The sequence below is a fragment of the Oncorhynchus gorbuscha genome, linkage group LG04, assembly GCF_021184085.1.
Source record: "Oncorhynchus gorbuscha isolate QuinsamMale2020 ecotype Even-year linkage group LG04, OgorEven_v1.0, whole genome shotgun sequence".
Classification (NCBI taxonomy): Eukaryota; Metazoa; Chordata; class Actinopteri; order Salmoniformes; family Salmonidae; genus Oncorhynchus; species Oncorhynchus gorbuscha.
In genome coordinates, this window is record NC_060176.1 from 76876487 (window position 1) to 76894438 (window position 17952).

The 17952-nt window shown below is 45.1% G+C and overlaps 1 protein-coding gene across 2 annotated transcripts in view; it reads right to left on the reverse strand.

Moving 5' to 3' along the window:
- Nucleotides 1-17952, reverse strand: part of nipbla (NIPBL cohesin loading factor a) — a 41300-nt gene that overhangs the window by 19827 nt on the left and 3521 nt on the right. For both annotated transcript variants that reach the window (XM_046348133.1, XM_046348135.1), the window contains exons 6-24: nucleotides 16950-17064; nucleotides 16565-16719; nucleotides 16226-16353; nucleotides 15951-16041; nucleotides 15308-15766; nucleotides 13949-14932; nucleotides 13563-13733; nucleotides 13004-13186; nucleotides 10136-10207; nucleotides 9947-10036; nucleotides 9726-9826; nucleotides 9541-9627; nucleotides 9163-9391; nucleotides 8668-8819; nucleotides 8191-8271; nucleotides 7712-7812; nucleotides 7261-7393; nucleotides 4808-4890; nucleotides 4535-4670 (exon numbers count right to left, since the gene is read on the reverse strand). In XM_046348133.1, coding sequence (XP_046204089.1) covers nucleotides 4535-4670; nucleotides 4808-4890; nucleotides 7261-7393; nucleotides 7712-7812; nucleotides 8191-8271; nucleotides 8668-8819; nucleotides 9163-9391; nucleotides 9541-9627; nucleotides 9726-9826; nucleotides 9947-10036; nucleotides 10136-10207; nucleotides 13004-13186; nucleotides 13563-13733; nucleotides 13949-14932; nucleotides 15308-15766; nucleotides 15951-16041; nucleotides 16226-16353; nucleotides 16565-16719; nucleotides 16950-17064 — 3551 coding nt within the window. The remainder of the gene's footprint in view (nucleotides 1-4534; nucleotides 4671-4807; nucleotides 4891-7260; nucleotides 7394-7711; nucleotides 7813-8190; nucleotides 8272-8667; nucleotides 8820-9162; nucleotides 9392-9540; nucleotides 9628-9725; nucleotides 9827-9946; nucleotides 10037-10135; nucleotides 10208-13003; nucleotides 13187-13562; nucleotides 13734-13948; nucleotides 14933-15307; nucleotides 15767-15950; nucleotides 16042-16225; nucleotides 16354-16564; nucleotides 16720-16949; nucleotides 17065-17952) is intronic.

The window sequence follows — 17952 nt, forward strand, 5'->3', positions numbered from 1 at the left end:
AGGGAGAGAGAAGAGGGTGAGGAGCAGAAGGGATGGCGGGAGAGAGTGGTGGTGGGTCAGGGCCTCCACTCTGATGAGGTAGATGCACCAAGCAGAACAGTAGTAGACAGTTGGACTAGTATAGTAGTATTACTGCGTTTGTGGTTACTCTTTTGACAGGGAAAGTAGAGCGAATACTCAAAGATCAACCAATAGGATTCCGCCTAACGAATCCAGCAACATTGTACATATGGAATGATCTACGGTAGATGTAAAGTTAATGTTTTAAGTATCATTGTATTTCTGTTATTACCGAGCTATCACTTTTATTAGTGCGCCTGCGCAAAAAAGTCTTGTTGTAGATGAACCTGGCCTGAGTGCAATGGCAACCATGGATAGTGTTAATGTGGGAGTTAACGTTGTTAAACTGGAACCTCGTCGTTGTGCCATTTTGAATTAACTTTGCAGTTATTAACCATCCTCTGCTACCAATGTGGCACCTCGCTTCGACGAGAAGAGGTTCTAAAAAAAGTTGGGAAAATGAACTTGGAATCTGGACAAGAAAAGACAAGTGGTATTGTGGTGGTGTTATCGCTCGAAGGAAGAGCGAGATACAGCACTGGGAAAATCCGTTGAGGATTGGAACAAGGACGACGGTATGGGAACTTTGATGAGGACGCTGTGTGTCTTAAAAGAGAAAGACGGTGCCTACGAGACATATTCAAACTTGACAGTGTTACTAAAGACATTTCGGTTGCGTTGACGGGCTACATAATTGATCTCGAACAGAGGTACAATAGGATGCTCATGTAAGTTACGAGATGGCTCTCCCGGATGCAGTGGTAGCTTTGAAGTTGCTAGATACTGCATGTCTGGATGGTAGGGAGAAACAGTTGGCTTTGACTGCTTGTACTGTGCTGACTTTTGCGTCAATTTAGTCGGGCACTAAAAAAAAAAATTCTGTTGAATAAGACGTCTGTCGCACCGATAACAGATGGAATGTAAGTGAGTGACGCAGCATGACACTGAGCAGCAGAGAAAAGGCTCCAACAAGTCATGTTCTCAAGATAACCACACGAGGGCGCCATTGCCCGGCACAAATCCACTGGACAGATATGGACGGAGATCAAAATGTGCCATTTGTCAAAGCACTTACCGTTTGTGTTGAAGACTGTCCTCGTAAACATGAACAAGTTAAACTAACAGAGGAAAATGTAAACACAGAGCAGTGTAACATTACTGTTTTCAAACCAATCTGCTTCGGATACTGAGATCTTTATAGTTGAATCCTTAGGATCAGCTGTGATTGATACTGCATGTACTGCACAGTTTGTGGTGCGAAATGGCTTGACAGCCATGTCAGTAAACTGAAATATGAAAGAGGTACAAAATATGATTGACACGCCAAGCAAAAGAGCTTTCAAATTTGGAGATGAGAGAATCGTCCATTCTACCAAGAGAGTCAAGATACCAGCAACAATGTGTCAGACTAAGAGTCACATTGAAACAGATGTGGTCCCTACATCTATCCCCTTACTGAAACAGATGTGGTCCCTACAGCTATCCCCTTACTGAAACAGATGTGGTCCCTACAGCTATCCCCTTACTGAAACGGATGTGGTCCCTACAGCTATCCCCTTACTGAAACAGATGTGGTCCCTACAGCTATCCCCTTACTGAAACAGATGTGGTCCCTACAGCTATCCCCTTACTGAAACAGATGTGGTCCCTACAGCTATCCCCTTACTGAAACAGATGTGGTCCCTACAGCTATCCCCTTACTGAAACAGATGTGGTCCCTACAGCTATCCCCTTACTGAAACAGATGTGGTCCCTACAGCTATCCCCTTACTGAAACAGATGTGGTCCCTACAGCTATCCCCTTACTGAAACAGATGTGGTCCCTACAGCTATCCCCTTACTGAAACATGTGGTCCCTACAGCTATCCCCTTACTGAAACATGTGGTCCCTACAGCTATCCCCTTACTGAAACAGATGTGGTCCCTACAGCTATCCCCTTACTATTAAGTCGGGTTGCACATTTTGGGGAATATTCAGGAGGTGGAAACATTCCGTGGGAATTAACGGGAATATATGTGAATTAATAGAAATATATGAAAATTAATATTAATACCATTAAAATCAAAATAATTTTATTAGTCACATGCACTGAATACATGCACCTTACAGTCCGCGACGTGGCTGGATTTAATTTTCTAATCTGTGATTGTCTGTTGACCCTGCCACATACGTCTGGTGTCTGAGCCGTTGAACTGGGACTCATCTTTGTCCCTATACCGACGTTTAGCCTGCTTGATTGCTTTGCAGAGGGAATAACTACACTGTTTGTATTCTTCTATACTCCCAGTCTTCTAGCCCTGGTTAAATGCGGTGTTTCGCGCTTTCAGTTTTGTGTGAATGCTCCCATCTATCCACGGTTTCTGGTTGGGGTAGGTTTTAATAGTCACAGTGGGTACAACATCTCCTATGCACTTCCTGATATACCAATACGGTGAATTAGTTGGTGTCGATATTTCCTGAAGTTACTCTGAACTTATCCCAGTCAGTGTGACCAAAACAATCTTGAATTGTGGATTCCAATTGTTCAGACCAGGGTTGATTCGTCCTTACCACGGGTGCTTCCTGTTTTGAGTTTCTGCCAATAGGAGGGGAGGAGCAAGATGGAATCGTGGTCCGATTTGACGAATGGAGGGCGGGGAAGGGTCTGATATGCATTCTGGAAGGTAGTATAGTAATGGTTGAGCGTTTTAGCAGGGCGGGTACAACAATAAATACGTTTTCCTCAAATTTGCTTTGTTAAAATCCCCAGCTACAATAAATGCAGCCTCAGGATATGTGGTTTCCAGTGTGCATAGAGTCCAGTTCTTTGAGGGCCGTCGTGGTATCGGGGGATATAAACCGCTGTGGCTATTATTGACAAATTCTCTCAGGTAGCTTGAGAAATACAAATAAAAACTCACACAACCCATCTGTAATGGGTAACGTAAATAATACTTGAAACCTTTAAATACTTTGCTGATGTTTAATTTGTCTTTAAAGTGGGAGATTGTTAAGTTCATGTTTTAAGTATCACTATATTTGTTATTACGGTGCTATCACGCTTAATAGTGCGCCTGTGCAAGTCTCTCGTTGTAGGTGAACCTGGCCTGAGTGCAATGGCAACCATGTATTGCGCTAATACGGTGGAGTTAACCTCTCTAGGGTATGTGGGACGCTAGCGTCCCATCTGGCCAACATCCAGTGAGGTTGTAGAGCGCCTAATTCAATTACAGAAATGCTCATTATAAAAATTCAGAAAACAAAACATATTTTACATAGGTTTAAAGATTAACTTCTTGTTAAACAAACCACAGTGTCATATTTATAAAATGCTTTTCGGCGAAAGCATACCTAGCCCAGAACATACCTAGCCCAGAACATACCTTGCCCAGAACATACCTAGCCCAGAACATACCTAGCCCAGAACATACCTAGCCAAGAACATACCTAGCCCAGAACATACCTAGCCCAGAACATACCTTGCCCAGAACATACCTAGCCCAGAACATACCTAGCCCAGAACATACCTAGCCCAGAACATACCTTGCCCAGAACATACCTAGCCCAGAACATACCTAGCCCAGAACATACCTAGCCCAGAACATACCTAGCCCAGAACATACCTAGCCCAGAACATAGCCAAGTTGACAAATTATTACAAACAGTTACCAGCCAAGCAGAAGCGTTACAAAACTCAGAAATAGAGATAAAATTAATCCCTTACCTTTGATGATCTTCATATGGTGGCAATCAGAAGACATTCATTTACTCAATAAATGTTCCTTTTGTTCGATGAAGTCTCTTTATATCCAAAAACCTCAGTTTTGTTAGCGTGTTGTCTTCAGTAATCCACAGGCTCAAACTCAGTCAAAACAATCAGACAAAAAAATCCAAATTCTATCCGTAAAGTTCATAGAAACATGTCAAATGATGTTTATATTCAATCCTCAGGTTGTTTTTTAGGCTAAATTACCTATAATATTTAAACTGGATAATAACGTTGTCAGTATAAAAGATAAACAAGAAATGCACATGAGCCTGAAAAAAACTGTCACATTAGGGTCCACTTGTTCAGACTGGTCTTACTCCCTCATTTATATGAATACAAGCCTGAAACGATTTCTAAAGACTGCCTTCCAATAGATGTCAACATAGAAACTGCAAATGGATTCCTAAGTCAATGGATACTGTAATGGCATTGAATAGAAAACTACAAAAAACAGGTTTTCGCCTGCTTAATCAGTTGTCATACTCACAGACACTATTTTAACAGTTTTGGAAACTTTATAGAGTGTTTTCTATTCCAAATCTACCAGTTATATGCATATATCATATCTTCTGGGCCCGAGTAGCAGGCTGTTTAATTTGGACATGCTTTTCATCCAAAACTCAGAATGCTGCCCCCTACCCTAGAGAGGTTAACGTTGTTCAACGAGAACCTTGTCGTTGTATCATTTTGAGTTAACAGTAGACAGGCAGCCAGTCAGGACTTACCAGCAGTCTGCCTAACAGGCTCAACAGTAGCTCGGCAGCGGGCCACTCTGGCTTGTTGACCGTGGAGAGCAGGTCCTGGACAAAGTTCTCAAACAGAGGCCTGTAGTCCTCCTCGCTCCCCTGCTTACTGCCACACCTGGCCACAACAAAACACAGAAAGAAGAGGGAGAGAGGCTGTTAGGTGGACATTACATTAAACACAGCCGATGGGGTCATGAGGAGATATACAAACAAAGAGAGAACAAACTATCTGGAGATGAAAGACAATCTTACTTTTTGAGGAACACCGAGAGGAAGTTCTGGGCTGTCCTCATGGCCGTCTCGTAGTTGTTGGTGATCAGCAAGTCCTGATCTACCTAGAACAAATCAAACATTTACAGAATATTGTTAAAATAAGGATGCTCTTCACTAGGAAACTCAGTTTTGAGAATCTCAAGTTTCAAAAATATATCTGTGATATATAGTGTTGGAGAGGGTACAGTTGTGGCCAAAAGTTTTGAGAATGACAAATACTAATTTCCACAAAGTTTGCTGCTTCAGTCTCTTTGGATATTTTTTGTCAGATGTTACTATGGAATGCTGAAGTATAATTACAAGCATTTCATAAGTGTCAAAGGATTTTATTGATGATGATGCAAAGAGTCAATATTTGCAGTGTTGACCCTTCTTTTTCAAGACCACTGCAATCCGCCCTGGCATGCTGTCAATTACCTTCTGGGCCACATCCTGACTGATGGCAGCCCATTCTTGCATAATCAATGCTTGGAGTTTGTCAGAATGGGTTTTTGTTTTTCCACCCGCCTCTTGAGGATTGACAACAAGTTCTCAATGGGATTAAGGTCTGGGGAGTTTCCTGGCCATGGACCCAAAATATTGATGTTCTGTTATCTGAGCCACTTAGTTATCACTTCTGCCTTATGGCAAGATGCTCCATCATGCTGGAAAAGGCATTGTTCGTCCCCAAACTGTTCATGGATGGTGGGGAGATGTTGCTCTCGGAGGATGTGTTGGTACCATTCTTTATTCATGGCTGGGTTCTTAGGCAAAATTGTGAGTGAGCCCACTCCCTTGGCTGAGAAGCAACCCCACACATGAACGGTCTCAGGATGCTTTACTGTTGGCATGAAACAGGACTGATGGTAGTGCTCACCTTGTCTTCTCCGGACAAGCTTTTTTCCGGATGCTCCAAACAATCGGAAAGGGGATTCATAAGAGAAAATGACTTTACCCCAGTCCTCAGCAGTCCAATCCCTGTACCTTTTGCAGAATATCAGTCTGTCCCTGATGTTTTTCCTGGAGAGAAGTGCTGCACTTCTTGACACCAGGCCATCCTCAAAGTCTTCACCTCACTGTGCGTGCAGATGCACTCACACCTGCCTGCTGCCATTCCTGGGCAAGCTCTGTACTGGTGGTGCCCCGATCCCGCAGCCAAATCAACTTTAGGAGACGGTCCTGGCGCTTGCTGGACTTTCTTGGGCGCCCTGAAGCCTTCTTCACAACAATTGAACCGATCTTCTTGAAGTTCTTGATGATCCGATAAATGGTTAATTTAGGTGCAATCTCACTGGCAGCAATATCCTTGCCGCTGAAGCCCTTTTTGTGCAAAGCAATGATGACGGCAGTGTTTCCTTGCAGGTAACCATGATTGACAGAGGAAGAACAATGATTCCAAGTACCACCCTACTTTTGAAGCTTCCAGTCTTTTATTCAAAATCAAATCAAATGTATTTATATAGCCCTTCGTACATCAGCTGATATCTCAAAGTGTTGTACCCAGCCTAAAACCCCAAACAGCAAGCAATGCAGGTGTAGAAGCACGGCAAGGTGCTTATGGCAAGGTGCTCCATCATGCTGGAAAAGGCATTGTTCGTCACCAAACTGTTCCTGGATGGTTGGGAGAAGTTGCTCAATTATCATGACAGAGTGATCTCCAGCCTTGTCCTCGTCAACACTCACACCTGTGTTAACGAGAGAATCACTGACATGATGTCAGCTGGTCCTTTTGTGGCAGGGCTGAAATGCAGTGGAAATATTTTTGGGGGATTCAGTTTATTTGCATGGCAAAGAGGGACTTTGCAATTCATCTGATCACTCTTCATAACATTCTGGAGTATATGCAAATTGCCACCATACAAACTGAGTCAGCAGACTTTGTGAAAATTAATATTTGTCATTCTCAAAACTTTTGGCCACAACTGTACACCTTCCACAAAGCCTAGTTGGACATTGGTGGCGCCATTGAATTGGGCCCTCTTTCTAACTATGGCGTTACATTTGGTGGCGCCATTGAATTGGGCCCTCTTTCTAACTCTATGGCGTTACATTTGGTGGCGCCATTGAATTGGGCCCTCTTTCTAACTCTATGGCGTTACATTTGGTGGCGCCATTGAATTGGGCCCTCTTTCTAACTCTATGGCGTTACATTTGGTGCCGCCATTGAATTGGGCACTCTTTCTAACTCTATGGCGTTACATTTGGTGCCGCCATTGAATCAAGCCCTCTTTCTAACTCTATGGCGTTACATTTGGTGGTGGCTGTTTGTTTTGATGCATTCAAGACAACCCCGGAATAACAACAACAAACCGTCATAAAACTCGGAAATCCCAAGTCGGAAACTCTGGCATCATCCTAGAGCTTCAACTTCTCTGACCTAAATAAAGATCACTATGTGAGCTTGTTTTATCCCGAGTTTACAGTGGTCACGATCACACCATTTCTCTGCGTACCTTGCTGTCGTACTCGTCCTCCATGCCGTCGCGGTCGTTTGGGAGGTGTACCACGCACTGAATGAGCTGTAGCACCAGGGCTGTAACCATTTGGATGTACATGGGCTCGCCGTCCCTGTCGCTGCTGTTCAGCCTGCCCAAACAACCAACAGCGTTTCAGAGTTATTAGTTGATTTAGTCCCTTTATTTAACCAGGGGGTGTATTCGTTAAGTGCACACCGTAGCAAAACACTTGCAACGAAAACATTTTTAGCGTTTCTTATAAGTTCAGGTATGTCCCACCCCATTTTGTCCCATTTGTTTCCTAGTGAATACACCCCAAGTCTTTCAAGACAAATTCCCTGTAACTGCAACGGTGAGTTTTGACACAGTGGGTAAAATGTATAAATGACATGATTTTGTAGCACCTTTCCTTCCTATGTTATATGGGCTTGGTTATGGTTCTATTTACCTGAAGTTGCGGAGACTGCGTTTGCTGGTGGGCAGTCTGGCCAGAGATGTGAAGATCTCTTCCAGAATCAGCTGCCTGTGCTTCTCATAGCGGGAGAACACCTAGCCACGGACACAAGGTTAAGGTCAATCTGACACAGCGTAACCCAAACTCGGTACTCTGGACTCCAAGGTGTGCACATTTTGGTTTTTGCCCTAACACTACACAGCTGATTCAAATGATCAAAGCTTGATGATTAGTTGATTTGAATCAGCTGTGTAGTGCTAGGGCCAAAAAACTCAATGTGCCCCCCTTGGAGTCCTGAGGACAGAGTTTAGGAAACCCTGATCTAACACTTGGTTAGAATAAATCATGCTTTTAGCCGCCTACAAAATGACATTTTGAGTGAAATGACCGGCTAGAATTTACAGCTCACACCCATGCGACCAATAAAACAAATATAAAATTCTCGCTCTGGAGCCTTGGAAAGGAACACTTACCGCCGTCACCAGCTTGATGGCACACAGCTGCAGCTCACTGACACTCTCCACAAAGAAAGGGGTGATGCCCATTGAGGAGATCTACCGGGGAGGGGGAGAGAGAGGAGACAGAGGAGAGAAGAGAGAGAAAGAGAGCGAGAGCGAGAGCGCGGAGAGAAGAGAGAGAGAGAGGAGAGAAGAGAGACAGCAGAGAGAGAGAGAGAGAGAGAGACAGCAGAGAGAGAGAGAGAGAGAGAGAGAGAGAGAGAGAGACAGCAGGGAGAGAGAGAGAGAGAGAAGACAGCAGGGAGAGAGAGAAGACAGCAGGGAGAGAGAGAGAAGACAGCAGGGAGAGAGAGAGAAGACAGCAGGGAGAGAGAGAAAGAAATAAAAAGAAAATACCATTATTGCTGAGGTCCTGTCTTAATGTGGATTACTGATTAATGCAATGATCCAAACATCAGAGGCTGGTTTGAGGAAAGAGGGAGAGCTGGCTACCTGGAGGATGGTGGTGTCGGTGAGCAGCTGAATCTCCAGCAGCTCAGAGATGTTGCTGACCATGTCACACACCTTGTTGTACAGCATGACAATGACCCGCTGCTTGTGGGTGGAGCACTTGGCCCGCTTGGCCTTGGAGCTCAGCAGGCCACCTGTTGCAGGGGACGAGAGAGTGATGCGCTGCCGTCTTGAACAGACTGCATCTCAATAATAGACCACTCTGGAAATACGTTTTTTCATGTGTTCATCTTCTGGTGTTCGAAAATCAAAGGGAAAACAATTCCATTCAATGTGACCCGCGGTCTGTTTGTAAACAAGACGGGAATAATGGCTGAGGAAATTGGTGAGGGCGTTTCAGACGAACGTGTGTGTGTGTGTGTGTGTGTGTGTGTGTGTGTGTGTGTGTGTGTGTGTGTGTGTGTGTGTGTGTGTGTGTGTGTGTGTGTGTGTGTGTGTGTGTGTGTGTGTGTGTGTGTGGTTATAAAGCTAGCTGACCTCCGTGAGGGTCCACCCTATAGACAGGGTCGTACTGGGGGTAGAGGGTGTTCTGCAGGTGGAACTTGGTGTACTGGAGAACCCTCTCGATCACGTCCTCCATGTATACCGCCTTGGGCATGTGGGCGGACGTCATGATGTTGAGGGCCGTCAGACAGGCGTCGGCCGACTTGGTCACGCGCTCCATAATGAGGTCTCGCCACAGCTTCTCCTCATCTTCGTCGTTGTCCTGCGCGCGTGTCAGCAAAGAAGGGGTGGGAGACAGGAGCAGAGTTCAGCCGATCAAACAAAAATGCTTACGGAGTATAGGCGTATCGGTAGTGGAGAACAAATGATCCCCGAAGTTGTAGTGTACTAGTGTGGGAAGAAGACACTCACGTGGCTCATGAGTGTCGAGAGCCTGGCCCCATCCTGGATGTTTTTCTCCAGGATGTTCAGTACCTTCACCAGCTTATCCGACGGTATCTGTGAACCAATCGATTTCAAGGAAGACGTCCAAGGAAGTGAGATACATTAGAAAGGGTATTCGAACAGGACATCAAGAACAAGTGGAAAAGGCCTACCCTGCAGGTGATGCCCATGGCCTTGATCTTGGCAGACTCGCTGCCCAGCTCGTTCAACTGCTGTTTACCCAGCAGCAGCTCCTGTGGGATCTCATCGTCGTCTATTAATTAAGGATCAGAGAGAGGGAGGGTTTCAAATATACTGGGCTCTACACTCAGTGAAGTGGCTAGAGGACATTAAGTTAGATTAACAACAGAGAAACAGTAGAGATCTAACTTACCCATCTGCGTAAAGTCCACATCCTCCAGATGCTCTAGGATGTTGTCAACACTGGAGGAGAACCTTTTGAATGTGGACGAGTCCATCAGTTCTTAAGAGGCAGAAAGTCAATGTCATCAGTCATCATAATTCATCGTTGTATAGCAACATGATAATTTGCAATCAAAATGGTAAACCAATGAACAGCTACCCTGGTGAGTGAGCTTGGGCTCATAGGCTTTCCTCTTTTTCTGGTTCTCTTTTTTCTTCATCTGCCTGGCAACTGAAAGAGATAGAAAGAGCATCATTTCATTTCAAAACAATATTACATTAATCAAAAGTCCCTTAACCATGTTAATGCTCAGACCACATCAACAGAATCATGCAGAAACAACAAATTCCAATGATTAACAAATGTTAAATAATGCAAATATGTGCAAAACAATATTTGTGAACAATGGTTGCATTTCATCATTATAATAAGACAGGAAGCAATGTGTGAAATTCACTGTGGACCTCAAGTAAAATCACAAACCCACAATGCAATGCTCTCTCTGTGGACAGGGCCACGAGTGCCTAGACTGCAGCTTGCTGATAGCTAAGTAACGTTATTGTCCACGTCCAAATGTTGAAACTCTTTTTCCCGAGTCATGTCTTTCGATGTTTGTTTGTTCAATGATGTTCACTGAAGCACACACCTACAAGTTTAAGCTTAGAAAATAGATCTAGCTAGCTACAGTAGCTAGCAAGTTATGTCCCTTGATCAACCTAATGTAAGCATGAAATGCCTATAAGCTATTAAAATGTAGTGAATGTGTAATCAGTTCGGCGCTTAAAGGACAGCTTGCTCACGTTTCAATTAAGTTGCGGGCGGGGCTGTAGGTAGTAGATAGCTACCTACGGTTGGACTATGTGGCTTGCCAGCGACTATCTCTTTCCCTCAATGTGAAACGCTGTGTGTGCCAAACAGCTATTGGCTAGTTCTTCCGTCTGTAATGAAACAGGCGGGTCATCGGTTGAGCCTGCTGCGACGATTGAATTAAATTAGAACAAGCCGTTCTCTCCCTCTGGTCACACAGTCACCCCCTTTCTCCAAACATGGTGTACAAATCAGAATCCGTGGCTTGTTATTTAAAGTTATTTCCTGTCAACTTTGCTGAGGCCATATGGTTGTTTTGGTCTACTTGGTGTTGTTTAGTGGGCCCCTGGGCTACTTTGTCCATAAAATGATTCCATTGCTGGCAACGTCTGTTATGTTGTGATCCAAGCCCATGCTTGTTTGCCTTTATTATTTATTCTCAGCCAGGCACGTTTACCGAGCGACAGATCATTAGAAAATAAAATGACTAATGTAGATTGATTATTTAAATTGTACAAATGTTGTGGCATAAATGTCAGGAGAGAAAAGTAAGGCTCCTCTCAAAAGTAAATATATATATATATATATATATTATATATATATATATATGGGGCAAGACAATTAGCCTACCTATCTAAATGTGTCTAGAATAAATGCAGGCTGTAATAGCCAGCATTAGGCTATTTATTAGCCTTTAGTCTTTATTAAATCACTGATAATGGAATAGGACTAAGTCAATGAATCGTACGCATTGTCATCTTATCTTTGAACAATGTGTGAATGAGTGAAGGAACATAACGATGCACTCTGAGTGATAGAGCAGTAATGAAGGAACATAACGATGTGCTCTGAGTGATAGAGCAGTAATGAAGGAACATAACGATGTGCTCTGAGTGATAGAGCAGTAATGAAGGAACATAACGATGCGCTCTGAGTGATAGAGCAGTAATGAAGGAACATAACGATGCTCTGAGTGATAGAGCAGTAATGAAGGAACATAACGATGCGCTCTGAGTGATAGAGCAGTAATGTGCACTTGAGTTACTGGCTTTAACGACATTTAAAGCACACTTCTGGGTTTTCCGATCACTAGTAAATGCGATTCCGAGTATCAAGTGAGATAAAACAGATACAATTTCGACAAGATGAGAATGCCGAGATCGACATACCCCTAACAGACATACGTACTCTACACCACATAGAGTTAGGGGTAAGTAAAAATACTTTAAAAGTACTACTTAAGCCTCCCGAGTGACGCAGTGGTCTCAGGCACTGCATCTCTGTAGGGGAGTTGCAGCGACGGGACAGGACTAACTACCAATTGGATACCATGAAATACATTCTAAAAAAGACAGTTAAGTAGTTTAGGATATTTATATTTTTGACACCACTACATTCCTAAAGAAAATCATGTACTTTTTACTCCATACATTTTCCCTGACACCCAAAAGTACTTCTTACATTTCGAATGCTTAACAGAACAGGAAAATGGCCCAATTCATACACAGAGAAAGTCCCGGGTCATCCCTAATGCCTCTGATCTGGCGGACTCACTAAAACACAAGTGCTTCGTTTGTAGATGGTGTCTGAGTTTTGGAGTGTGCCACTGGCTATCTGTAAAAACATTTTTATTTTTTTAAGCTAATCGTGCCGTTTGGTTTGCTTAATATAAGGAATGTGAAATGATTTATACTTTTACTTTTGATACTTAAGTATATTTAAAACCAAATACTTTTAGACTTTTACTTTAGTATTTTACTGGGTAACTTTCACGGAAGTTATTTTCTACTCACCTATCTTTCCTTTTACTCAATTATGACAATTGGGTAATTTTTCCACCCCTGCAGATGGCATAATATCTTTGTTAGAAGTAGCTATCTACTGGCTGTGTGTAATGCAGTCCAACTTGCTAAAAGTGCTTGGCTGGTGATTGCATCGTCGCTAGCTAGTTTGCCATCCGAAGCAGGTAGCTGGGGATTGTATTAGATACCTAGCTACAGTGAATCCATCTAGCTAGATAGGAATAGGTGAAGCTTTGTCTCTCTGCCCCAGCTCACTCTTTTCGCAGCGTGTCATCATAAGCAACTTCGCAGTGCATGATGGGAGAATACAGCTCCTACTGTATTCCACAAGCGTATGGGACAGTGTATTTAAGAATTACAAATAGCTAAACTGGCAGTCATAAGTCGGTAAATGCAGGTTAGAGGGAGGGAAACTCACTGTCACTCATGCTGGGTGGGGGCGACTCCTCATCAGAAGAGTCCCGGTAGCAGCTGTTTGAGCCTCTGCATCCCTCTTGGAAGCCCTTACTCCGCCTATGGTCTCCAGAGCCCCTCCTCTCCCGCTCCGGCTCATACTCCCAGGCCTTGTCCCCCCGGTTCTTCCTCTGGCGCTTCCTGGCAGCTGTGGAAACACACACACACACACAGTCAGCACGGAGTCACTACCTGATGCGGCAGGGTAGCCTAGTGGTTAGAGTGTAGAGGCGGCAGGGTAGCCTAGTGGTTAGAGTGTAGAGGCGGCAGGGTAGCCTAGTGGTTAGAGCGTTGGACTAGTAACCGGAAGGTTGCAAGTTCAAACCCCCGAGCTGACAAGGTACAAATCTGTCGTTCTGCCCCTGAACAGGCAGTTAACTCTCATTGAAAATAAGAATTTGTTCTTAACTGACTTGCCTAGTTAAATCAAGGTAAAATTTAAAAACTACAGACTATTCTATACATGGTGTTGTTGACTGAGAACCCTTACAGACTGGACGGCATATTGTCTATAGTTTACTCACATTCCCCGTTGGAATCGTCGTCCGAGTCGACCTCTGTGTACATGGGCTTCTCTTTGACCGTACTCCGCTTACGCTTGTTCATCTTCACCCTCTCGCACAGTGGCATGGTGGACTCCATCTCCGCCAACAGTTCAGGAGGAAGCTCTTCCAGCACAGACTGGTCTAGTCCACCTACAGGAAGACGGTGTCATAGGGTCTTATTGAAGAAGAGGCTGGCAGAGGACAAGCTATAGCCCGTCGACATGTGAGTAATTCATTGAATAACCTCAAAACAAAGTCGGAATTGCTTTATACCGTAGATGGGACGACTACAGATTATTATTCACCAAATATTGACATAGGGTGATTACATTGAGAGAATGAGAGCACAACTGCAGCCTTCTTACCCCTGCCTGACTTTCCTGAGAGGAACCTGTTCTTGCCAGACTTGGAGCCGTGACGGTCCTTAACCCTGATGATCCTCTGCACCTCATCAAAAGAGAGCTTCTGCAGCACCACGACAGGCTTGGGTCTCTTACTTATGTGGTCCACTAGCCCCCGAACCCCCAGCCGCTCCAGCTTGACCCGGGGCTGACCCCAGCCTTCTGCCACGTCCACAGCTCCGCCGTCCCGCTTCATCTTGGGGATCACAAAGTTCTTCAGACCCCCAGACCCTTGCCCCCCCAGCAGGTAAGCAGGGAACTCTCCCGACTTCCTCTCAGGCTGTAGTTGTTTGAGTCCATCTGGGCGGTTTCTGGCCGCCTCTCCTCCGCTGGGGGACCTGAAGCCAGGTCTGTCGCTCCGAGGCCGGCCACTGGGGTCAAAGCCACCTCCACGGCCCTCCTGTTTGACCCTGGGGCTGTCCGGCCGGTAGCGCTCCTCTGGCGAGCGCCTGTCTTCATTCCTGTGCCGCCTCTCCCGGTCCCGCCCGTGCTCTCTGCTCGATGACTTCGGTGTGTCAGGGCGCCGGTCTTGCTTTCCGTCATGCCGGTGCCTGGATGGCTCTCGGTGGTTGTCGTGTTTGTCCATGCTGTTCTTGATGACCTCGGGTCGATTGTCGGCTTTGAGCCGGAGCACCCCGGCCGTGTCGGATCCTTCGGCTGCAGGGCCCTCGGCAGGCTCCTCGGGCCAGCGTTGTGCCTCCAGGGCCGGGATGGGCGCAGCCATGCAAGGGTCAAGCTGGCCGTCGGCCCGGCCCGCCTGTTGCAGGTCGATGCTGACCATGAGGGCTGGTCTGCTAGCCCCGTTTCCTGCCGCTGTAGCCTCCTGGGGGATCAGTTTGCCTGCATTGCCCCCTCCTCCGCTGCCTGGCGCACCGGTGGTGCCTGCTGTGCCCCCTGCTCCAGGCTCCAGTGGAAACGAGTCTTGCTTTCGCTTCTTCAGGGGCTTGTCTGGAAAGGAACAATCACAGGCACACAACTCCATTAAACTACAAGTCCCAGAAGTACAACAGTCAGAAATAAATGGAGAAATGAGCATGAAATCAGATGAATTGCACTGAAGCAAATCTACGCAACGAAGTCAACAAGAACAAATCCTTTTCTTTGAAAAGATGTTGGAATGCATTTGAAAAACACTCAAACGGACAAATACACTACTCCCATGCATTTTAAGGTGCGAGAGCTCCTTTTAGAGTTCTCTGAAAGCTATAAGATGTACAATTACTCTATAGAAGTAAAGAAAATGCAGATGTTCATTACTTTAGAGACTGAGCACCAGCCAAACAGGGCCTAAACACAGGGGGGGGTTACTGGTAGTATACACACCTTTATCCTGCACCTCTTTGGAGCAGCGCTCCCTCTCGCTGGCCGACTCACGCTCTATCCTCTCAATCTCCGCCAGGGCGTCTAGCTCCGCCTCATCAAAAGGCGACGAGAGAGGGCCCTCCTGCCCTTTAATAACCCCCACGTTCTGCAGCACAGGGACCTGCTGGCACCCAAGCTCGCCCTCTAGGTCAGAGTTCTGATCCATCATGACTGGCAGCAGCTCACCAGAGGGGTCCTCCACCTCCTCCGACTTCACCCGTGACAGCGACAGCGTCAGCTTGGTGGTGTCCTTGGAGGGCGAGGTGACGATGTCGTACGCATCCTTGTCCTCTTTGCCCACCAGCTTCTTCTTCTGCTGTTTCTTCCTCTGGTCGGGAGACTCCAGTAGCAGGTCCGGGGGTCCTTCCCGGGGAGACATATACGGAGGAGACTGAAGGATGAGCGGCGGCCTTGAACCAGCTGAAAAGACAGTCAAAAGTGATGCTCACATTTATGTAATTAAGTTTGAAATGAAGGTCGCCACAATTATAAGAAACAGAAAAAGGCATCAGTCATTGCAACCGAGAATCTGGAGGTGTGGTAAAAATAGCATGAAAAGGGAGTTGGGCTGCCAAGGAAGGAGCTGGAGTCTGTCCCTGTGTACCTTTGGGTGTTCCTTCGTTTCCCACGGGTGAGCACCCAGGCTGAGGCGACCTCAGAGGGAACGAGGCGTTTCTCATGGAGGGGTCACTCTCCTGCAGATGGAGACGGCAGAGTGAGTGACAAGGCATGGCTTAGTGAGAAGCTCTGTATGAACGGTTTTTGTTCTGTGGGCTATAAAAGTTCCCTCTAACATTTAGTCAGAAATACAGGGTAACATAGTGACCCCGTTACTATTGATTCAGGATCTAAGTCATGGTTTGGGAGTGCGGGAGGTACCTCGTTCCCCAGTCTGTGAACTATACTCATGTAGTCCTCCTGTCTGTCTGGGTGGTGGTGGGCAGCGTTGGTCATCGGTCCCTTGCTCTCATGGATGTTCCTCATGCCTCCAGGGACCATGGGGCTGGCTACAGACAGTACACAAGTGACAGTTCATATCACTCAATCGTGTCGCTATGATGGAATTAAGTTCAAATTAACGCTTTTTGAGTCTTCTTTGCTCGTGTATCAATTATCAGTGCATTTATTGTGGCTTACAGTCACATTTACGAACAGTACACAATCAAATATCTGAACAATGGTGTATTATCACCCCACCAACACACACACGAGGCTTACCTTGCTGTATCTGTTGGTGCTGATTGTAGCTGGGGGGGTGAGGGTACTGCATGAACCCAGCTGGGCTCTGGGGAGTGTATGGGCTGGGCACAGGGCTGTTCTGCTGGGGGATGAACCGACTCCCTGAGCTCGACTGTGGGGAGACAAATCCCCGGCTGCCATGGGAGACAGAAGATCAGGAGACCGGGATCAGATGGTGTGCCAGTGTTTTTTCACTAGCTATGTGAAATTCACTACCTATGTGAAGACAACCTAAAACATGTCAAACATCAGATTCTATTGAATGTAATTTGCTAGGATATATCAGAGGTCTGTGACATGGTGGGGGGAAACCATGGAATAGGGTCCAAGATTACAATCGCCAATGTATAGAGACATCACTCACCTGGATGGATTAGGAGACATTGAAGCCTGCTGAAAGTTTGCTGACTGGGCTGGGCTGCCATGCATGGAATTCTGTATTGGTTTGTACTGTTGCACCATCGGCTGCTGCATGACATCTGCAAACAAAAAGGACAACAAATAAACCCAAATAAATTGTTAAGATACTAGTTAATTTGAGACAATACGATTGAATTCTAAGTACCCAAGTAACTTGAACTAATAGTTCAATGGTCCAGTTTTGGGTATAAAACACAAATTGGTGGTGAAGATAGGGTCTTGATTAGATATACTAAAAGGAACATTTCTACACTCAGCTCCTATTACAAATTGGTAAATGCAGCGTTGACAACCAGCAGCTACTAAGGGTGAGTTTGTATAGTAAATCAAAAAAGGTGCACTAAGCAGAAATCACTCACTCTGCCTAAAATTCAAAAATAGTTCACCTAATTTCAGTTAATGTGACCAAACTATCAAGTATTGTGTAGAGAATCACTGTATCATCTAAACCACTAAAATATATTTTCCATAAACAAAAATATTGTATTTTCAGCTATTTGAAGCTGGTGTACAAAACAAAGTAAGAGGTAAAACTGAAATTTAAAAAAGAACAGAAAGAGAGCACATAGAACAGATTTACTACTTCTTAGACTTGCTTTCAACGAGAATGACACATCTATAATTCACATCTCTGTGAATTTGGTCAGATCGCCCAAAGAAAGTGACATATTGCAGCTTTAATCCATTAGCCAATCGACAGCGTCCATAAAGACTTAGAAAAAGGAAATTGATTTGTTTAAGAAAATAAAGATCTTAAAATGACAGCTTCCCCCTTACAGTAAAAAGCACTAAATTAGCCTTTCACTTTAAGGTTGAGGGCAAGGATTTGTCTTCTTTCATTGCTCACTCCAGGTCGCAGTTGTAAATGAGAACTTGTTCTCAACTGGCCTACCTGGTTAAATAAAGGTGAAATAAAAAATATTTAAAATCAAATCCATATCTGTCTT